The sequence below is a fragment of the Cyanistes caeruleus genome, chromosome 9 (genome assembly GCF_971803275.1).
Source record: "Cyanistes caeruleus chromosome 9, bCyaCae1.hap1.1, whole genome shotgun sequence".
In the NCBI taxonomy this organism is placed as follows: domain Eukaryota; kingdom Metazoa; phylum Chordata; class Aves; order Passeriformes; family Paridae; genus Cyanistes; species Cyanistes caeruleus.
The window spans coordinates 17,886,541-17,910,366 of NC_141709.1; the positions used below are offsets into that span (position 1 = coordinate 17,886,541).

The 23,826-nt window shown below is 39.7% G+C and overlaps 2 protein-coding genes and 1 long non-coding RNA gene across 6 annotated transcripts in view; 1 reads left to right on the top strand and 2 right to left on the bottom strand.

Annotated features, from left to right (window-relative positions):
• Window positions 1-1,268, bottom strand: part of FNBP1L (formin binding protein 1 like) — a 58,193-nt gene extending 56,925 nt beyond the window's left edge. For 2 of the 4 annotated variants that reach the window (XM_086901897.1, XM_086901896.1), the window contains exon 1: window positions 796-1,209. In XM_086901897.1, coding sequence (XP_086758023.1) covers window positions 796-819 — 24 coding nt within the window. In that variant the 5' untranslated portion in view covers window positions 820-1,209. Of the gene's footprint in view, window positions 1-795 lie in introns of all 4 variants that reach the window. The other 2 variants (XM_086901899.1, XM_086901898.1) reach the window with 2 other exon arrangements.
• On the top strand, window positions 1,261-20,493 carry LOC111932790 (uncharacterized). Its single transcript, XR_002866336.2, has 2 exons — window positions 1,261-1,350; window positions 20,394-20,493. It is a non-coding gene; the product is annotated as an uncharacterized LOC111932790 (long non-coding RNA).
• Window positions 12,061-23,559, bottom strand: DR1 (down-regulator of transcription 1). Its single transcript, XM_023932054.2, has 3 exons — window positions 22,937-23,559; window positions 17,375-17,538; window positions 12,061-14,194 (listed from the first exon to the last, which is right to left on the bottom strand). Exons 1-3 carry the CDS (start codon window positions 23,154-23,156, stop codon window positions 14,048-14,050), a joined length of 531 nt encoding a protein of 176 aa, XP_023787822.1. The 5' UTR covers window positions 23,157-23,559; the 3' UTR covers window positions 12,061-14,047.
• Window positions 23,560-23,826: the final 267 nt, after the last annotated feature.

Consider the following 23,826-nt stretch of genomic DNA (forward strand, 5'->3'; position numbering starts at 1 on the left):
AGCAGACACCGCTGCGCTCCGCTCCGGCGCTCCCCCGGGAGAAGCCCCTTCTCTGCCCTCCTCGGCACAGCCACAGGGCCTTCGGAGGAAGAGGGCAGCTGTAAGAAAAGACCTAACGCGAGACAGACACTGCTCGTCTCGACAGACACTGCTCGTCTCAATTCTTCCTATTTGAAACAAATACAGTCCAGTGTTAGCCAATCTTCTGCGGTAGTTTTAGAGACAAAGCTATATAGTAGCTGCTTCTAATTAGGGCCGGCAGCTGAAAACGTTTTGCTCATATGAGAAGCCCGGCGGTTTTCGGGGGAGCAGCAGCTCTGCCGTAGCCCCGAGGCTGCCCGGTGCGGGCCGCTGCCCGAGCCGCGCCGGGACCCCGCCCCGGGCCGTGCCGGGAGCACGGTGAGGGCCCCGCCGGCGGGCCCCGAGCGGGGCGCTCCTCCGGCCGCACACAAAGCGCCCGTCCCGCCGTGACCGCGCCGGGCGGGCGGAGGGCGAGGGGCCGGCCCGGGGAGCGCCATGGCCGCGCAGGCGGCGCGCGCGCACCGCACCCCGGACGCGGCGCTCCCGCCCCGCCGCCGCCGCCCCCGGCCCGGCGCCCCCGGCCCGGCACCCGCCGCCCCCGGCCCAGCGCCGGACCCCGCCCCGCCACAGCCCCCTCCCCTGCCCGCCGCCCCAGCGCCGAACAAAGCACAGCGCCTCGGCTCTGGCCGCTCCGCGCCTCCCCGGGGCAGCCGCCCGAGCAGACAAGGGAAGGCGGCGAATCTCAGACACAATGAGAGGCGAGCCGGGACTCACCCACAGCTCCGTGCCCCAGCTCATGGCTGCTCCGCGGGCAGTGCCGGCTCCGGCAGAGGCGGGGATGAGGCGTCGGGCGGCGGCCGGAGAACGGGACCCCCCCAGGCAGCGCCGGTGCCCTCGGTCACAGGGGAGAGGCGGCGGCGGCGAGGAACGACGTCGCTCCCAGCCCCAGCTCCGCCTGGCTCGGGAGGGGGAGCCGCGGAGGAGACTGGGAGAGGGGCGGGTCCGGCTGGAGCGGCGGGGCCGGGACGGGAGCGGCTGCCCCGGAGCTCCGAGCGGCCGCGGGGCGAAGGTGTCGCGCCCGGAGCGGCCCCGCGGCCGCCGCCTTGTTACTCATTAACGAGGCGACGGCGAGGCCCCGGGGCTCCGTGTCCGGCCGGCTGCGAGGCCTCCCCGCCGCCCCAGCGCGCTGAGTCACGGCCGGGAGCGGCGGGGTCCCGGCTCGCCCCCTCCTCAGCGAGCACCGCGCCGACACAGAGACGTAAACAACGATTTTTATATTGTTTACATCACAGCTCTGTATGGAAATCACAAACTGAGATGTTAGGAAAGGTGAGTCAGGCAGCTGAGGGAAAAAAAGCCCATGTTTCACAGAGTACTTGGATGAACCGTATCACTGACAGGGAGTTTCCTCAGCAACTAGGAAAGGTGCATTTACTAATGCTTGTAAAACATTATTTTTTCCACCTAAGTGTTACAAAGCTACTAATAGCAAATGTTTTGAAAGCCATCTGAATTAAATTCCCCTCTGAGGGCATGAATTTTTAAATTTTCCTCTCATTTTTTGCTTAGAAATAATTTTTATAGGCTGGGATATAAATTCAATATAATAATGAAATAATAAATACTACTAAGTCTCTATACCATGAAACAAAAATTACTTAAATCATTTTTTGACTCCCAAGTCGCCTTTCAGGTAATGTTCCTTTGCATGACAATTTAGGTTAAGTTCTATTTTCCGTATGAAAGGAGCATGCAAATTTTTTCAGATTGATAGGAAATTATTATACTGCAATAAACTCAGAATATCAAAATAAGCAGTGGACCTCACAGGTGAATATAACTCCTGGAGCAAAATGTTTCAGGTAAAGTCACATTACACCAGAAATGCATTTGGGTCCACGGGGATCCACAAAACGAGTAAATGTGTCACATGCTGTGGTGACCTTTGTGTGTGCTCTTAGCAAGGTAATGGTCGTGAACCCTCCACATTTTAGATTCTGAAGATGAAATTCCATATGTGGGCACAGTTCAGTTAAAGTCTGGCACATAACTCAGTTGGTAGATTGTTTTAATTACTGAAAATATTCAGCAAGTAGAACATACACTGAGGATTCAGGTAAAGAAGCAGAAATATTTATTAATAATTTTTATAGTTTACTTATATGTTTGAATTCACTCAACTTACATGGCTTTCAGGATTGGGAAAAAACAATGTCCATTAAGTGCTGGAAAGATCAATCAGCCTTTTTCTTTGCTACCAGCTTGTCACATATCTTTATACAATTCTTCAAAAATATATAATCAGATGATACAATGAAATAACACGCGTTCAAAAAACAATTAAGTAAAAATTAAAATAATTTGTTCATTTTATATGTTTTCAATGTATCTCTTGTAAATTAATACCTGTAACTTGCTGCACATGTAATAATTTTAGAAAGAGGCATTTCAACACTTTTTAATCACACAGTAATCCCTACTGCACTGTGTCCCAACCAAGGTTTATAAATGCTTGCAACAATTTGGGCAGCTTTGTTCCTGGATGCCTGGTATGGCACTTTATTTTTTTTTAAAAAATGGTCACTTTGAGAAAAAAATGTACACTGAACCTTTAACAGACACTAGAGGCAAGAGTCCCAATGTGAATTTCAAATTTGTTGCCAGGATTTTTCACTTCCTGATTATTTCAGGTAAATTCAAATTTGCAATTTTTTTAGTTTAGATATCTAAAAATGAACCCTAGAAAAACAACTTTAGAGCAAAAATTTTCAACTTTAGAAGCCCCAGTAAAGTACTGAAAACTAATCTATTGGAAAATTGATCCTAAGTCCTAAATCTATGGGGTCAGAAGATTTGTAAGTCAGGCACTTAATTGGCACTCAAATTTAAATACTGGCCTTTCATTGCATTAAATATACATCAAGAGAGCTTCAATGCATTATATAAATATTTATTTATTTATATTGATATTTGTGGTTGGTTGATTGATACATGAACCTTTTGTTACTTGATTTTAATTTAAGAATTAATCAATCCTATTTCTGCAAAATGTGCAATGCCAACATTCTCAACATGTCAGAACTTGTTTTTTATTTAGAGGAATGCAACAAAATAAAATGCTTTCTGGTGATTTGTAGACACTTCAGGAGAAGGAAACTGCAGCATTAATACAATATTTAGCTACTCAGTAATGCTTAAAAAGCCTAAATCTGGCAATAAAAGGTTTTCCCAGGACAAACAGGATTCCTTCTTTCCAGGCAGCTCTCCCTGAAAAACACCTTTTCAAACCCTAAGGTAAAGCAAGCATCACGGGCTGGAGGATGTTCTGGACTCTGAGTAACTTCACAACCTCCAGAACTCATTGAGAGGCTGCTCTGAAATACTGTGTAAAATAGGACAGGTGATAGCACAGGAGCTCTGGGCTACAGCTGCCTTTTAACAGCACATGTGCACAATAAAGAGGAGCAATCAAAAGATACTACCGAGCAGGCTTTGAACAAGCTAGCACCAGAACAGGACATTATCATAGCACTGCTGCTGTCTGGCTAATTATTCACTTTGGAAGTCAACAATTACACTTGGGAAGTCAGGCTGATTAGAAATTGTCCACAGTAACATACTGTTTCTGGGACCCAACCTAGTATTTCTGCAGGCATTGTGATTCTCATTTTGTAGAGAATTAACACAAAATCTGCCTCAAAGGATGAAGGAGATTCCAAAAAGTCAAATGCAAAGCCTATTTCTTCCCAACATATTTCAGTTGTTTTATTAGTGTTTGAATTTAAATATGGGCACAACTGTTTTCAAGACTGCTTTCTGATTTTTAGTTTGCTTTTAACTCATACTTCTTCCAAAAACAGAAGCACATATATGTGTCAGGTACATACACAGAGATGTGCATTTCACCTTTACTTAACTAAAAGTCAATCAGTAAAGATCATAAATCACAATAAGCTACACAGGTAATTGATTTTAAGTTGAGACAAAAAGCATTTAGACAAATTATTGCAAAATTTGGAATTCATGAACAGTATATTAATGTGACTGAAACAAATTTTAATTAATCAAATTAATTAAGAAGTCTTAGCAGCATAATACTTACCACTTCAGCTTAGTGAGAAATCTGACATCAGTCACTGTTACCCCCTTTTCCTGCTGAAGCACACTCTTGCTTTAGGAGAGTCCCATATAAATCCTGAGCCATGCTCTCCTCCAGTTTAGCAGTTGAGGATGTGAAATGACCAAGCTGTAAGACAAGGGAAGAGTCTACCACATCTCTGCGGGATATTGCTGGAAATGCTAAAATTAATCACTTAAAATTTTGACATTGTTTCCATTATCAGGGAATGTAACTGGCCCTAAGCCTAGAAATAATTAAACAAATATTACCCAAAAGATTTTTATTTTTTTAGTCACATCCTTAAAATCATCAGTTGGAAGAGGGAATGCAACTAAAGAGACTCAAGAACATATTAAAGACATATTCAAGTAATTTTACATGCAACAAAGGCTTCATGATAGATTGCATTGTTCTAGTATTCTTGTAAACCACTAGCTTCTCCTGGCAGATGATGACAACTTATTTTTAGCTTAGAAAATTTACTTTTAAATTTAGCTGTTTCCCCCATCATTGACTCATTAATGCAGACTTTAAAAGAAAACTGCCCAATTCTGCTTTTGGACTGAATCCACATAATTCTAATTATTACAGCAGTTGTGTATTTTGTTAATTTTGTTCACTTTTCAACAGAATCTACTTGAGTTTCCAAATGTACCTAAGGATATTATCTTGGCAGAAAAACAATCAGAATCATTAATTTGGAGTGGCAGAAAAGCTGTCTGGCACTCCCTGTGGGCACACTTTCTAAAGACAGAAGCAGCTTAGCTTTCCACTGCCACAAAACTCAGCAGGACCAAACAAATTACTTCCAAATATCTCTGTCTCAGTGTGAGGTGCCATTAATTCTTTTCTCTCCTAGCCAGCAGTCTCTTTGGCATATTAAAATTAGATTCTTACTCCACAAAAAAAAAAGAAGGTTTGCATAAACAGTATTATCTCTTTTGGCTTCAAAACCAAAAGAATTTAGCTCCCTCCTTCCTTTACACATGTATTTCCCCCACCACCAGCACTCTAAGTGCTCTAATTTTAAAAAATATTGATGTTCATAACACTTCCATGTGGTGAGTGGGTAATCATTACTTCACAGCTCAGGAAATACTTTGAGACAAAAGAATAGGTGTCCTGACACTTCAGCTTGTGCCCAGCTCCCCACAGACTTCCTGTGTCTCCCAGAGGCTGGTTAACCATAACCAGCAGTATGCAAAGCCTTGGGAGCTCTGCATCTGCCCAGAGACTTACTTCCACTCGGTTCCTATTTCCACTATTAGGCAAAATAAACTTATGGTTTTACTCTGAGTACTGATTTATTTTTTATTTAAAGCAGAAAATTACCAGGAAACGATATTAGTTAGACCACACCACTCCTGCTTCAAGACAGAAGGAAAACTTCATTTATTAGTGCAAACTCAGCCACTGCTTGGAATGACCTAATTCTAATTTTTCTGCTATCTCTGAATTTTTGTGGGAAGAACCATCCATCTCTTCCATCTCTTCCAGTCCAGTTCCTGTACTGAAATGAATTTTACATAGCAAAATAAAGGCTTTTTTCTTTTATTCCCTCTCATCTCAGTAAACAGAAATACATCAATAGTGATTGGATAACAGAACTGAAAGGACACCACAAATACCAGCTATAAATAGGAGTAAAATGAGAACTTCCATCTGCTTTTACGAAATATCCTGTGCTCACTTTGTTTTGCCTGCACTATAGCCAAGAGCGCATCTTTCCATGCCATATGTAGTAGAGAAAATGTGTTGTAAATCAGCATCAACCAGCAATATTTTAAGTATGAACAGCCATATTTCACAGGAATTTACTTTTTTTCCCAGTGAAACAAGACTATCACATGATAACTCAGCATTTCCTTTTGATAATATGAACTGTATCCCAACCTGAAGGTTGGACAATTATAAAATATCAGGAAACACCCAAAAATCATTACTTTAAAATATGATTTTCAACTCTCTAATGTTTGCATTGCATTCTTGAACACTATAAAACCATTTGCTTCCACTGTGCATCCCTTCAAAATTATAGCAAAACATAACCATAAATGGCTTTGCTACCTTAATTTCTGTACCTCCAGTTCACTTAACCCATATCTTCTCCATTCTCCCATAAACTCTTCCACGCATGTTACTTTAAATTAAAAGAATATCAAGCTGTATCTAATGTGCAGAGTTAAGTCTGGCCATGGTGAATTCTGAGATTCATTTTTTTTTCATTATCTTATTATCTACAGGCACAAAGATTATTAGCTTTTAGATAATAACCAAAAACTTCAACAGTCACTGCTCTTGGCATCAATAGCAGCTTTCAAGCAGTGTATGGATTGACATACGTCTCAATATTGAAAGATAGAGACTGTCATGCTACTAATTCAAGCTGTAGAAAAATTAATAGTGGATGAATGTGTAGCAAAGGATCAGCATCACCCATTTTAAGATTTGCTAACAGTATTTTACTATCATCTGACTTTGAACTACAATCAGAAACAAATGTATGTGCAGTTGTGCAAAATCTGCTGTAGCATTTGAACACGCTCAGTATCCTAGCTTACTGTTTAATCTCCCTAACAAGTTTTAATTTAGAACTGGTTCACGCATTATCAGCACGGAGCTGCTCAGGTCACCCTCACTAGAGTTTGGGTTCTGAGGCTCAAACCATTTTCTGTGCTCGACAGCCGCCTGCCGGCAGGGCCAGCCCCAGCAGCGGCACAGCCACGGCACAGCCGCCTGCTGTTCCTGCTCTGCTGCTGTTCCTGCTCTGCTGCTGTTCCTGCTCTGCTGCTGTTCCTGCAGCTCCTGCTGCTCTGCTGCTGTTCCTGCAGCTCCTGCTGTTCCTGCTGCTGCTCTACTGCTGCTGCTGTTCCTGCAGCTCCTGCTCTGCTGCTGCTGTTTCTGCTGCTGCTGCACCAGCCCATCCTGTCCCACTGAACATAGCATGAGTTACACTAATGGGAAACCAAGAGGGCCAACAACCCCTTGATTGTCCTACCTTCCATGCAACCGCAGGTCATCACTTCTCTTTAAAGGATTTCATTTCAGTGGGTTTAATTTCACATGTCCTTCCCTTACTTTACATCTGGGGTAGTTCCTCCTTTCACGAGAAAGCTGATGTCCATTGCATAATACCACATTTAACTGATGCATGGAAAAAAGTATCACAATCTGTAAGGAAACTCAAAAGTTATTCACATGTCAAAGAAAACTCTTTCCTTCCCACTATTAATCACATTAAAAGAATAGGAATCAGGAAATAAATCAACAATGGGAAAGAGAGCAGAGTGTTGTGCATAGAATAGATACCCCACTAAGCAAATCATTTACCTTTCTATGTCTCAATCTCACATTATTAAAGATAGCTACAAATCAGTTTATCATTTTTATTTCTTCCAAGTGAGATTCTGAAGCTTTCAAATACCAGAGGAACAAAACCAAAAATAAAGAAATGACTTAATTATGAAAGAATTTTGGTTTTGTGACATTACACTTTTGAAGCTTTATTTAACTAAATTCCAAGCACAATGCTTGCTCTTTGGATTTCAAAGGCAGATCAAATCCAACAGTAGCCCATTGCATCCTAGTAAGAAACTTTTCCTCCACATCCCTTTGTCTTTGTACATTTCTCCCTTTGAGACAAGGTTACATGCAAAGGGAAGAATATACACAACATATTAAAACTGTTCTTTTCCCTCCCTAACACACTCATCTTCTGGTAGCCAAGGCTTTTCCCTTTGGATTTCCCACTATCTTGAGAACTCTCCTTATGTTCAGATCTCATCAGCTGATAAATTTCCAAAAATTAAATACACAGAACGTAAGGGTTGTGTTGCTACTTTGTGTCCTTAATACTTCATCCACAAAAAGAAGTTACCATGTCACTATTTCCTATGTTCTTTTTTTCACATTAAAGAATGCACTATTTTCAGCACCAAATAAAAAATTACTCAATTTGAGGAATAAATTGCCCCTCTGCCTTGGAACATAGAGGCCACTGAGGCATGTTACAAAAATATATCCCAACACAGACATGTCTGAAAACTCTAAGCATTAGAAGCTTTATTTATCCTGTGTCCAAAAAGGAGAAACTTTTAATTATGCTATTGTAACACAGTCAATACCAGATATTTCATTTTAGGAAAATGGGCAATTCTCAATCCATTTTGCATACAAGTAAACCAAAAACACAGTTAAAGTAATCAGTGAAAATGTCCTCCCTCCAGGCTTGCCTGCTCCTGTAGTTCTTCCCACAGGACTGTGTGATTCATGCCCCAGATCCTTCATATTTGGAAGGGATACCTGCCAGCCAATCGTCTTCCTGAGAGCAAAGTCTGAAAGGTGATTTTTGCCTCAGAACATCCACTACTGCTTTTAAAGAAAGATTAAATAATACTTTTTTACACATTTTGGGAAAGCTAAGTCGCTAATAGAAGTGACGTTGGGTTTAGACCCATTTTCACATCCTGCAGACAGGATAAATACCTTTTCCTATTCAATCAAAAACTGTCCCTTCATTTTAATGATAAAACGTATCAAGACAAACTAATTTTTTTGTCCATAACATTTTACTTTGCTTGTATTTCTATAACTGTATTTTTTTTAAAACAACGGCTGTAAAAAACTGTAAAATTTTTGTAGAAATGAAAATATGATTATCTCCAACATTAGAACATACTAAAAACAAAACCAAGTTATTAATGGTTTAAAGGTAATAAGTTTAGTTGCATACAACTTGCCCTACAATCCCACACAAATAACTTACCACAGGCACAGAATAGCTAATTCATCAGATAATATGGAAGATATATAACAAGTAAGTACATACTTAAGAAGCAATTGTATTTAAATTCTGATTTTTTACCTGCTTGCATATTAATTAACTGTGTGTGAAAATGGCACCAGTTAGGTGTTTACATTATAGTAAAAAAGATTTATTAGTCACATTACTCCTTCACACATATTTTCTAACATTTTTACAGAGCAACATCTCCTTTATTGCAGGCTGGGATGGCAAAGACTGTCGGATTTTCTTTTACTAACACTGCCACTGCCCTGACAAATTTACTTCTCTTCTGTGGATTACACTGTTGCCTGAGAAAAAAAAAACTACCTGAAACTAAAACAACATTGAATTTGATTTCTAATTCAGCTGTGGTTTTTCACTGAGCTGACAGAATGAAACTTGAACACAACATTAATGAAACCAAGTCCTGGTCCATAACTAGGAATCCCAAGCACTAGGCTCTTACAAATAAATGCTTTCATCTCTGACAATGACTTTTACAAGTCTGTTGTTTTCCCAATTATTTGCTGTCTAGATGATTCACCCTACCACGAAGATAACATCTTTTTCCTCTACATAGTGCACCACCTTAGTTCTGTAGCATGTGAAAGTGTTAACTTCAAAGCATAGTGTAACATTGCCTACACCTAATTAATACTTGTATCATGCTTTGAAGATGTAAAAGTTTACAATTACTAACTAGTATGTTTTGAACTAATACCAAAACTTGGCTAATTACTACTGAAATTAGTGTGGAAATCAAAGTTACACCATGCCATATTACTGCTCCAACGTTAGTCACCCTGGGTGGGGGCTGAAGGAGAAATCAATTATTTCCTTTGAAACAAGACCAAAAAAAAATCTCTGAAGTATTACGAAAATGAACCACATGAACATTCAGCCTTAAAAGCAAGTGCAGTCTTTACATAGTTTGACATGTCTCCTATAAATCTTCACCCCAGATATGTAAAGCATAGTAGCTGTGCCCATTTAAAATGCAGGGAAAAAACACCCAAACCAGTTATAACAACTATGGTCCATCCTTACCTGAACTTTTGGTTCAAGCTGCAAGACAGAACTCTTCATGTATTCCTGCAGCTGATGCAACAAGTAATCATGGCCATGAAGAATTAAAATCAAATGTCTCTTTCCCCAACATATGCAGGAGCATCATCTATTACAGATTTCCAGATTACCGAAGTTTCTGCTAGGCTTATCCACACAGCAAAACCTGTTTATTGGATTTATCCATGACTGATGTATGGGATTAGGTGTATCCAACTAGATTCACTGTCTAATTATTTTGTTGCAAAACCTCCACTCCCCAGGTATTGGCTTCAGTTGTATTACAGCACAGTACCACACAACATTTTTACTCAATCTGTTTCTTTCCAGAAATGCAAAGCTCTAGCACATTTGTTGCCCCACATACCCAAGAAATGATAAGTACTTCCACAGCCATTACTAAATTCTCAGAGGTTTTGATTTCTATAGCAATGGTGGCATGGAATCAAAACAAAAGGCACTCATTTAAATCAGGAAAAATAAATCAAATTAAGTACAAAGATATTTTGAAAAGGAACCTACTTGATTGCCAGCAAACCTTAATGGGCCGAAAGCAAAGCTCACAGACACTCCGTTTCATCACTGAGCTGCACCAATACAGCATCATTTAGTCCCAGATGGCATATTTATTGAGTATCCTTTTAACAAATCTGAGGGTTCAAAGAGCTAATACTGACTGTAAGCAAAATCCATCTGAACACTAGCCAGCATCCCACTGATACGCTCTCACTGTAAAGCTGCAGAGTAAAACTTTTCCATGTTAGACAGGTAAACAGTATAATACCAAAAGTAAATTTTACCATAGCATGCTTTATCTTTCATATTACACTTCCCCTCCTCCTCCTTCTTCCACAATATTTTGTGCATGGTTTACACAAAATCACAAACCAACCCCAGGAAACTAAAATGAGGTACACATTTCAGAGTAAGGGTTTGGCTGTTCCACAGTCATCATAAAGTCACTTTACTTGGCATTGTTTCAAATGCCAAGTCACCTTTACTTGGCTTTGTTTCAAATGAAAACAATCTTCCCATACAAAATGATCAAGCAAGCACTATTACACATAGTCCTCCTTTGTGGAGGTACTTTTAAAAAAATCTAAGGAACATAATTTATACTTTTGGCTTTCAGGGACATTTTCCATTGTGGCAGAGATTCCAGTGTTTCAAAATGTAGCTCAATTAGCCACATGCAAATACTGAAATTCAAATACTAATTTGATGTTTAGAACCCCTAAGATACTCCTTTTAAAATACCTCAGTGTAGTAAATACAACTATATTCATTATCCACAATGTCATGCACACATGCATTTTATAAAAGTAATAGAATAGAAAGATTTCATAAGTCACTTGAGCACTCTGAAACAGACTATCAGAGTAATTATGGAAAACCCACAGATAATCTCATTGACTCAATATTTAACAGGCACATCCTTAAACATGTTTCTTATGATACAAAGCAACAATACAGTTCACTAACCAAACTTTATGCTCTATGTACCTGGTGTACCAAAAACATCAGGGGTACCATAAATTCAAAAATCTGTCTTCACTGAGCAGCTCCTGCATGGAAGCACAACAGCCAAGTAGTACAAAATATGTTTGTTGAAAGATCAGTGAAGATTCTCCCTGAAAGTGCCAGAGTTTATTTTCATACTTGGGGAAGAATGGCTGAATAAGTAACCTCTAATCATGACAGTCTACATGAAATTATATTCTTACTACCTCAGCCTCTGCCTGTGGCCTTTCACTTTATGAAAGTATTCCAGCTGGTATACAATCTACAGGGCTTTTGTGCAACTTGTCAGATGCAGAATGTCAGTTTATAAAAATATATACATTCTAAAAGCAATTCCCAACAGGAAAGAGAGCAGATCAAGCCCAGAAATACTGTTTGCAAGCAATAACAACCCTAGTGCACAGCAATGCCATCCAAGAGCACTCCGGCTGTCAAGACTTCAGGTCATAAAAAGTGTTCAGTAAACCAAAATAAAAACAGGGTTTAAGAAGTGTTTTTTGTTTATAAAGAAAATGAAGAAGACACTGTTCATTAAATATAAAAGCAATTTTATAAAAACACATCAGAATTTTATTGCTTGAAGAATACAGCATATGAAAAAGCACAAGAATGTCCAAAAAGAAAGGTCACAAAAATTCAAACATTACACCATACATACCAGATGCAGTAAAATGTTAACCTGATTTCTGCATCAGAAAAGAAAGGTGTGAAAATATACCTAGTATTATTTAGAAGGAAAAGACTCATTTAAAATAGAAAGTGTGAAGGTGTTACAGTACAAATTAGAAAAGCCAACACTGCACATTAACATTGTATCACTAGACTAGATTTTCTACCTTTGGTACTTAAACCTTTACAGAAAACCACTTCCTCAGTCAAACCTTGCCTAACATATTTTATGTAGTATCCAGGAAAGATGTTTTTTTGTTTTTTTTCTCTTTAAAACTTAAACATTCAAACAAATACTCTTCTGCGTTTTCACTGCATTACTGCTTTTAAAGACATGTTAACATTTATTCAATATGCAACTTAACATCTCAAATTTAAATCAAAAGTCACTATGTGACTGAGATCTGAACACATGCCAATTGGATCTTGTTCAGATATTTATGTAAAAATGGGCCCACCATTTGCTGTTTGCGTTCTTATGTAAACAGACTGCTGCAGCCCTCCTCAAGAATTCTAAGTAGAGCAACTCGCTGAGGACGGAAGTTGATAAAACCATCCACATTGTTAGAGAGTTATGGGGTCATCTACAGCAGCATGCAAGTGGCTTTTCTAGTCTGCTCAGATTAGTGTACCAGAAGATATGCCAGTATTACTTCAAGTAACACATTAAAACTCAGCAATGGACACTACTGTGCTTTATTTCAACACAAAGGACAGCTGCTCATCCATTAAATCAACAGAACTATCAAAAGGACAAGTACATCATTTCTGTTTCATGTATTGCTGCTGATCACTCTTGGGGAACAGTTTATCAGAAATCTAGACTTACCTACAAACCAATTTGAGTGAAGAAAATGTTGTCTTTCAACAAGGTATCTTAGTAATCCAGCGGCAATCTAGTCTGGAGAACGTTAGCATTATGCTGACAATGACTAATCAAGGTTAAATAAATTCTCTCTTTTATGACAAACAAACTGTTAGGGTCAGCTTTTGCCTTCTTGGGCTTGAATACTTAATCACTCCCTGTCACATCAGCAGAACAAACAATTTTGTTTCTTTAAGTTCCAGCTTTATATTTCAACAATATGCATAAATCTGGACTACAAAATATCATCAACAACAGTTAACATTAAACTGGAGTGAAGTAATAGAAGAGTTAGTTCTTCAAACCAGGCAGTCTTTGAAGTGAAATACTCAGGACTGTCAAAAGGATGTCATAATAAAACCATGGGTTTATTTTTTTTCACCCCTATACAAAAAAAATTACTGAATTTGTACAACTCCTATTAAACATACCTTTTCCTAGCTTGGTGAAAATGTATCATTTTCAAATTTTAACAAGTGTGGTGTTTGAGCATATATAATATTTATTGCCATATACACCCTCATTTTAAAAAGAACTAAGAATTCAGACTCTTCTATGCTGAACTCTACTTTTTTCCCATTAACAGATTATGTCTACTGTACCACTCCCCCAAAAAACAATTAAAAATTCTAAGTAAGATTTTATAGTTTAGTTAAAAGGGAAGAAATGCAAATGTGGATTTAGAGCTTTTTGTATAAATCTCACTATATTTTATAAACATGTTGTTTATTGTAACACTGTTTATTGATCAAATAAATGACGCACTGCTATCTAAAATTTCCATATACACCATTAAAAATCCAAAGTTGATATGATACTGAACCTTAAATCTTCAAGAGTTCAAAAATGACAGTTTATACATGTACAGCACACAACAGCAGACACCCCTAGAATACCAACTGCCAGTCCACGATGCATACAAACTTACATAAGCATTCATTTCACTGTTTTCGTTGTGCAGGAAAAGTATTTCTTAGTAAGACAACTCAGCTGGTGATTTTCAGATATCATCTTCATCATCTTCATCCTGAGAAGATCCTGCCTGATTGGATGCACTGGCTGAGGCAGCAGCGAGCTGTGCCTGTTGAGCTGCTTGTTGCATCTGTAGCCATTCCTGCTGTGCCAGTTCTGCTTGCTGTTGTCTAGCCTAGAGACATGAATTTAATTGTTAAGGCCATAAATAGCTTGTGAAGAAACTCTAGAACATTCTCTTCAAATACATTTTTATCTGTACCTGTAGATTCCTTTTTTTTTTTTTTTTTTATTAATTTCATATGCAAAACCACATTGAGAAGTACCTTAATTATTTGTACCAACAAGTTTAGCTATATTCTCTCTTCCTCTGAAGACACCACTGTTTGGAGGCCTTACACTTACAAAAACAACAGACAGAAACTAGTGTACTTAAGTTCCACTATAAGGACTGTGCTGAACCACTAACTAATGAAAAATTTAACTGAGGTAAAGCAAAGGAAACTTTAGACATCAGTTTCAAGGGATCTTAACATTTAATCACAGTTCAGAGATGAGAACAGCACTGCTTTGTTGATTACAAATAACAAAACTTCCAATTATGAAATCATCCAACTGAACCACAGAGGCACACATTATCACAAAAACAAAGCAAGCCATTATCTTACTTTGCTAAGCAATCTTTGCAAAACAGAGCAGAGCAAGTCTTCTCAAATTCAGGTATGATAACTGAGGATGGCTTTGCTACAGAAAGGTATGGACTTCTACTGAAAAGTAGAAGAGATTCTACCACAACATTTCAAATAGCCCAGAGTTTGCACTTGTTTTTTGTTAACTCTTGTTGATTTCAGCAATATACTAATTGATTGTGTTAAAGTTACAACTACAATTTCTATTTGGAGTGAACATTAAGAAAAAGGTCTCAAAATGTGTAGTTTTCAATCTTTTTCACTCTTCTATTTTTAGAAGTTGTCACTAAGACTATTATAACTTCCTTTAAAATCCTACTGCACCCACTGAATTTTCTTATCTTTTTTCCAAAGCATTAAATTTTCTTTCAGTTCTGCAAACTGTAAGATGCCAAAAGATAATGTTTGGAAAAGAATCAAACCCTGTTGTTCAACTTAGCAATGTAAAAAAAAAGCAGACTATTCTTGTATTTTTACAAAGTGTCACATTTTCCTCTGTTCTAGCACTGAAAAAAATTACAGAAGTAGAAACCTCTTCTCAATGAAAACTTTTCAGTATTTCAAACTTCAAGTGGTAGCACAGCTACAAGGGCTAGAAAACAATTTAAGACATCATAGAGTTTTAAAGGAAAGGCAGCAGCATCTGTCCACATAGGAAGGCACAAATATTTATCAGACAGGAGATAACAACAGGGCTCCCTAGTGACCCTGTCCAGTGAAGTTTACTGTACACACAGAGAGCTGATGCTCCAGGAAACAGAGGCTCAGCACTTCACACTGCAGACATCACTTTGTCAGTGCCCACCCTGCCACATCTGTAATGATAACACTTCACTGTTTCAGAAATAGGAAGAGAAAAAAAACCCCACATACTGAAGAATTCCATTGAACTGGACTGACCAAGAAGCTCTACAAGCGTCTGGTAAACTTAACTAATTTACTAAACAACTCCAGTTAGGAAAACTCAAAAAACCCCCAAATTTATGAAGACCATTGTGTTGCACAAAAACTTAGACATTCCCCTAACTTCAAATATTTACAATCATTCAAGCCAGAAGTGTCAAATAGTCATAACATTAACAGGCAGGCATTTTAAAAATAGAACAAGAAGCCAGCATTAGTATCATGCTCTAGAATATTAAAAAGATTAACACAAATAAATAAGCATGCACTTCTGTAACTATTTTTAAGACTAATTACACTACCTCCAACAGCACATCACAGCTACTATTTTTGAAAAATGAGACTGTCATCCTTGAATCTAAGCAAACATTTTCCATATTACCAAGTGCTATTTTTGAAAAACATTCATACAATCTTGTCAAACTGGCATGCTTTGTCTTAAATTAGAAGTTAAGGCACAGTAACAGAATTTTAAAAGAATATTCTTAAAATTGTCATTCCTTAGACAAAGTGTGGCTTGCATAAGGAGGTTTCAGGAATTATTTTTATGTGTTTTTTTCAGTGATACTGTGGAACTAGTATTCCCTTAATAAGCCTTGGTTTTGCTGCTTTTTTATTTTGTGTATCATGCTGAGTTACTTACACAAAATGGTAAGTAAAAAACAGGTATCAAACTTCCTATTTGTAAATCTTACCTAAAATCCAGAAGCAGCCACACTGGTCTTTCTAATTTAGTACAATCAAACAAGAGTTAGGCACATGTGACTTGATCATAACTAGTTCACTGCAATAGCTACATGGTATGCTGAAATTTTAAATGCCTTAAAATTCATCATGCAATAGAGATTAAAGTAGTTGGCGTGTCATAAGATGAAAAACAACAGTTTCAGCAAGATATAAGTATTGCAAAGGGGAGAGAGGTCACAGTAATCAGACATTAACCAAATAAGCATTTTCATCAGAGGAAAACAAAGCAAGCAAAGTGAGAAAATAAGACTCTGGCCTTGGTTAAGAGAAAAAAGCAATACCAGATAACTTTCTCATCTCTTAGAGAATGGTCTTGCCAAACTAAGAGAGTAGTCAAGAGAAAGATGGTGTAGAAAGACAAATAAAATCAGGTTTTAGTCAAACTGGGAGATGTGCAACTATCTGGGAAAGTTGGAAGAGGATAAGGTTGGGGTGAAGGAAAACGTGTGTGTGTGTGTCTGTGTTAGTACACTATTTGCAGGCAAATGCTTTTTCCGTGCCTCAATGGTCTCTTTAAAAATTTATGCATGAATTCACTCAATTATAATCTTGCCAAGAATAAAGTTTCTTTCCAAGTATCAGAAATAACATTTGTGCATTGATGGTCAAACAGAAAAGCAATTTTCACTTTTTAATGCTTCAAAATGGGTAATTTCCTAGAAAACACCTGTTCTTCTTTTACTTCCTCAACTAATTCTTAATGTATTCTCCATGATAGACTGGAAATACCCAAGTAGCAGCAAAACCCCATACTTTTTAAAGCTAGAATATGAAATATGTTCACATACAAAGTCCTTTATGTCAAATCACAGAAGTAACAAGTAGCAACTTCTTATTTGTTGACTTCACATTCCCCAATTCAAACAGGCCAAGGTCAATAGCATTCCACATGCCAAATCATTCACAAGGAAGGGGATACTTCTTGAAGTATCTTGAAGTGTGCACATGTTTGTGTGGCCCTAGACCTGCAGGATTAATTATTCCAACCTCATCAGGACAAGTACTGCTTCACTTACTTGTGCAAATAATTCCTGTTGCTGCCTTAGTAGCTCTTCTTCCGGAATGCCGAGGTTCTCCAAGCGTGAACTGGCCTTTCTTCTCTTTAGTGCTACTGTTTTGCATTCTTGTAAGACCTCTTTTACTTCACTGATATAGGAGCCAAACCCCAAACTTTCTAGTGCTAGAAAGAAACAAAAAAAAAAAAAAAAAAAAAAAAAAAGAAAGAAAGAAAAGGCATTGTTTACCTTTTACAAAGCTTCTGATAATAGATACTGATTTTTTTACTTAAAAGCAAAATATTTGGTAACTCTCCTATCATCTGGTGACAAAAATCTCTATTCTTGAAAAGACCTGACAGCTATTTTCCCCTCTCTCTTCTGCTATGTCCTTTAGGAATTCGTGCTTTTAGGCTAAAAAATTAAGGGTCATCAAGTACAACCAAAGAAGCTTGCACTTGCAGAGGATTCAGGGCTTTCAGATACACTTTGTTAGAGACAGTCATTATTCTCCAAAAGACCTCTTTTTCCCATCCTTTCTGTATCAGAATTGACATAATTTATACAGCTAAGAAGTCCTTCCTATCTGAATTTTCTCTCAGAGATTCTACCTTTCCAGTTTTTGCAAGTCTTCAGTAGAAGGTAAATTAGCAACCTATAACAGAGCTGAACTGACACATGTAAAATGATCACAAATCCTTCAAAAAGGCAGAAATAAATAATACTATGTTGGGTTGCCGAATTTTAACTTTTGTCTTTTAGTATCTAAATTGCTATATATAAAATGCATAGTTCACACATATAAAGCTATATAAAGTTATGTATAAGGTCTTAATTATTATTTATTTATAATTTATTTATAATATTATTTCTGAACAGAACCCCTTCTATTTATCTCCACATTAAAATGTATTATGAAGCTAAAATCTTGCACTTTTAATCCCAAAGAAATTGTTAAGGCAGCTATATCCTGCAACAACACTTTTTTTAAAGAATGCAAAGGTAGCAGAAAGGATGATAAAAAGCCAGGTAGCACATGTGACAAAAGGCAGTTTCCTCATGCACCATTTACTATGACATGCCTCCACACACACCCAAAGTGAACCTATTGCAGAATATACTGGAAACATTACATAAACACCAGTTATACTAGAAACAAGCATCAGTTTAATAAAAAGCATGGTTAATTTTCTAGCATTTACACAATTCAGAGTGTACAGTGTAAGAGTTGTTTTAACCTTTATCTTCACTTCAAACTTTTGTGACAAGCTATTTAGGAAATAGCACTAAACTGCACAACAGAAATCAACAGCTTGTTACAAACAAGATCTTACTTACAGAAAGTCAGACAATATTCTAACACTAGTTCTGGAAGCAACATTTTCCTAGCCATAATTACAGCAGCATGTCATTGTATCATAATCTAAACAATAGCCCAAAGGTATTCCCTAAGTTTTCAGCTTCCAATTTGTTCTAAGGAAGACAACTCACACTGTCTTCAGCAGGGCTGTGGGTGCTGCTCTCTAGTCATACAGCTCTACCTTCCCTTTAACAGAGAACACCTGGCAAAGGAATTCACATAACACTTACTTCTTAAAAAAAAAAGGGAAATTAAAAGACAAACTGATTTAGAGATAATCAAATTACTTCAGAGACAGTATGCCAGTTCAGCCTCAGCCCACACACAGACACTGGAAACACTTCTTCCAATTAACCCACAGTTTCTAGGAGAATTAACAAAAAACTTCAGAAACTTGTTTCATCCAGCCTCAGCAGAGAGGAGGCAAATCCATGTCTCATAGTCCAGAACTGGTTATCTTAATACTCTACAGATATTTAAGAACTCATTCAATTTTAAAATGCAAACAGTATATACAGTAAACTTTTGTAAGCCATACTTTTTTAACCAAACTGAAGAAATCTACAAGTCTAATGTCACTAAGGAAAACCATCATGGCAAAACCAGAGGTCAACCAGGGTTGGCAATCTGATGCAGAGTATGAACAGCTGCTGAGTCTGAAGTTACCAGCAAGATGGGTTTTTACAGAAATTTTACATGGCCCCTAAAAGAAAATAAATTAATAGAAAGAACTTACAATTGTGTATTATATATAACAGACACACACAAAAATAAATTTCAAAACTCCCGTGTGATACAACCAAGACAGTTTTTTACAATTATTCAATATTACAAAGCTATGAAGAACCATATATGCATCATAAATCTATTGCATCAAAATTCTACCGCCTGTGAAAAAACTGACAAAGTTTACCATCTTCTTGGAGCACATGAAGGCTTACAGAACACATGAATGGAAGGAATATGAATCTCTTTATACCACCATGGTGCTAAAATGTGAGACACGTGGTTACTCCTCTATCAGAGCTGCTACTTCATCAAAACTCAAAGGCTTCCTATTTTTTGAGCCTTTAAACATGCCATCCTACCCAGATTGCTGAAAATTAAGTATCTTCCTGAGGCTAGAATTATCCCACCAAATGTAAACAGCTGAATTCCAAAACATAGCATTTGGGGGGATAACACAACTCATATTTACAAACACCAAATCACAATTATCCTTTCCCTGGTTTCCTCCTACTCTTAATGACTTCATAAAGGTGCAGGTCTCTGAGTAATCAGTGACACATAGTTAGTACTACTTTTATTTTATAAAATCAAGTCGTTAGTATCTGAGACTTTTAAATTTTTATGCTCCTTTCAAAGAAAAAAAGAACTTCCAAAATAAAATCCCAAACATCAACAGCTGTGTGGGATTTTTTTTTAAATTAAGTGATAATATACATACTGTCAGTATCCTAACAGTCGATTAAAAGAAGCGACAAGACTTGGCATCAGTCCACAGCCTACCTTACTCTGCAACAGTTCCATGTAGACCAAGTAATCAAAGTAACCAACTTCACAAAAAAGGTGATTTTACAAGTCATCATTTTCAGAATTCAATGAAAATTTAATTTCTCATAAAAAGTCTGCTTTGTCACAGGTCATATAAAACTCAAACAATTCTATTTTCTGTTCCAGGATGGAAGAACATTCATTTGCTTACTAGAGCTGCAGATTCACAGCTGGGTTCCTGATGGTGGAATTCAACAATAAACGTGGAGCTCTCCACTTAAAACTATTACATAGCCTTGATGCTTTTGGGTACTCTCCAAGAAAGCTGTCTTGCATTTTGTTACCAATAGTAAGTGTTGGCAAAGTCTGAGAACATCTATCAAATCAGACCTCTAATGGGATGCAAGAAGCCTCTGCTTTCCCTTCCCTATGCTGTTGACAGCACTGTGCCAGTGCTACCACACAATAAAACACAGCAAGGACCTCATCTATCTGAAGTATAACCCAAGGGTAGAGAGAGAGTTCTTCGTCAGCAGATGGCCACACAACCACTTTAACAGTGCAGCAAAGGAAGGGGTGTCTCAGGCAGCACTGTGCCAAACACCTAAGCACAGTGACAAAGTGCAGTTTTTCACCTCACCTCTAATACAGCCCAGCAGCAGAGTGTCACCAGCTGCAGAGTGCCTCTTCCCCTTCTTCTGGCCCAGCAAAATACTCTTCCTACTTCTTGTTCCCAGTCTAGTAACTTCTTGTTTACAGCTCCAGTCAGCCAGCAACTCACCTGAGAGGAAACCCTGCTCTGCCCTAAATTCTCAAAAGCCTCAGGGTCAGTGGTATCTGCGGGTGCCAGATGCAGCCCTTGGAGGGTACAAAAAACTCCTCTTGGAAGCACCCTGTGCTTATGTGGACCAGGTGATGGCTGTCAGCCTCATCTGACTTCTAAGCATTCAGAAAGAAAAAGATACATGGATGGTCACAGCAAACAGATTCAAACTGCCTCATTTGTCAGCACCGGTGTCATGAAGCTGCATTAGGAGGCATTCAAAATAGCAAGTATCTAGAATGTATGAAGATGGATGAAAATGCTGAAATACTCTACCTATACACACAATCACTGTTTCCAAAACTGGTAACCAAAACCCTCAAACCTCACAGAGGGATCTTCTGCCAACTGACAGGCATGTGAAAGGAGCTAATAGCAGCTAGAGCTTCCTTAAACATAAGGACACCAGAAAATCCTTTCCATTTCTAGAACAGTACAAAAATGGATACACTGCAAAATTTTACCAGAAAGTATAGATTTAATTTGAAAATAACTTTTCCTAACTCTAAGATGCAATAACACAAGGACATAGAACCCAGCAAAATACTTGGCATGGGACCATCTGCTGACATTATGCACAATCACTTTAGTTTCAATTTCTCTTCCAAAAAACCCAGACCAAGTCTAGGACAGCGATAGGTGAAATCTTCTCTATGGACCACCAGTACTGGGCACAAAACACTCTCACATATAAACCCTTTATTGCCCTCAGCCTTAAAGATCGTGTCTATTCCTGTGTTAAGAACTAACCTCAAACATTTTTTGTGGTGACTTGAAGAAATCCATGTATTAAAGAGCACCACACCTAAAGTATGCTTCCATGGGCAAGCACAGGTTTTACTTTACATCCTAGGCTTCTGTGATGGAACTACTTTGCTAAACTTTCAAGCTTACATGTATTTAATTTAACATTAAAGTTCATGCATGCTACATATTTTCTTTTGCTGTTCATGACCCAGTCAAGTATTTGAATATCTTCTGGTGTGCAAGGTAACAAATTTCAAGCAAACCAGTTTTTTTTCTGTTGTTTCAAACAGAAAATATTGCTTAAAAAAAAAATCATGCAACGACAACATTTTTAAAACTAACTTGATACCATCACAGCCCTGAAAATAGCTCTGCTACAAATGCTGCTGTTAATATCTCTCCTAGGCAGCCGAGTAAAGTACTCTTTCACTACTGCTGCTATAAATTTGTTTGCAGCAGACACTGGTATCAACAACCCTGGCAAAAGAAACAAAGCAAATGAGTTCTGACAAACGATGCCAAATGCAGACTTGAGGTTGTGACAGAATTTAAAGAAAAACAAATGAGACAGAGAGAGAACTCGCCTTTTATTCAAGCAAGCAGAAGTGCAAGTCAACAGCACAGAAAGATACAAGGACATAGGTCACGTTTAAATGCTTTCTGCAACAGATACGAAGATCCAACATTAAACAAGGAGACTGTAAGGACAGCCCTAAAGAAATATACTCTTTAGAGATTCCAGACAAGACTAGCATGGAATAAAGCCTGGGCCCCACATAATCAATCTCCAACTAGAAAGACATTTACTACATTCAGAATCTTAAAACACGTTGCATATCCATTCGAAAAAGCAGACCTTGTTTCACAGGTACGAGGAAGAGATCTGGTGACTTCACTCAGAGCATCACAGCTTTCTCTGAAGCACAAAATCAGAGCTGGTCCTGAGCACACCCAGCAGCCGCTCTAACCACACAAAGACAACCTCGCTTGCAGTGCGACTGGCAAGCCGGAGAACACACGCTTCTCTCTCTCTCTTACGAGACCCTGCCTTTTGTGTTCCACGTAGCTACAAGCAACCGGAGAGGAAAAAGGGGCAGCGGGACAGGAGCGGCACACAGGTGTCCGACCCGGCAGCGGCACAGCGCCCGCGGAAGCTCACCTTGTATGACATGCTCCGGGGATATAGTTTTCTTCTCCGATTTGTTGCAGATTTCGTTGGCCTCGGAGGAGATGAGGTGGATGAATTCAGTGCAGCAGTTGACCACCAGCTCCCGGGCGTCGTTCGCCACGCGGACGTTGGGCAGCGTCTCTTTGATCATCTTGTTGATGGCAGCCCTGGGGATGGTAAGGTCGTCGTCGTTGCCGGACGACGAGGCCATCCTGGCTGCGCTTGGCTCACGGGCTGCGCTCAGCACCCGCGCGGGGCTCCAGGGCGCGGGGACCCGGCGGGGGCGGGCGGGGCCGCGGGGGAAGACGTCGAGGAGGGGCGGGGGACGGCGGGGGCCGGGCCGGGGGTCGCTGTCGGGCCGGGGGGTCGCGGGGCCGGGAAGCGCTGCTCGAGCTCAGGGCTCCCTCGGTCGCGGCGCCTGCCACTGCCGCCTCCGCCACATCCTTCGGCCGCCGGCGCCGCTGCCTTATGACCAGCCCGAGGGGAGGCGAGCGGCGGAACGCCCCGCGAGCGGCGCGGCTCGGCTCGGCTGGCCCCGGCCGTGCGGCGGCCGCGAGGCGGAAACGCTCCGACTCCGGCTCAACCTGCGAGGGACGGCGCTTCCGCCGGAAGCCGGAACAGCTTCCGCCGCCGGCAGCGCCGGAAAGGCCGCGGCGCCACGTGCGGGCGGCGGCTGCAACGGCGGCGGCGAGGGGTCCTTCAGCCGCCCTCCTCCGCCAGGAGCTGCGCTCGGGCCCCACACGCCTTTCCCCTCGCTTCCGGCAGTAGCAGGGGATCTGACAGCCCCGCCAAGCTTGTCCCTGAAGCAGGACGGGCTCGGCGCTTCATCCGCTGTTTATTTACGACTTGCAGGCAGGGCTGGTTTTCCTCGGCAGCCATCT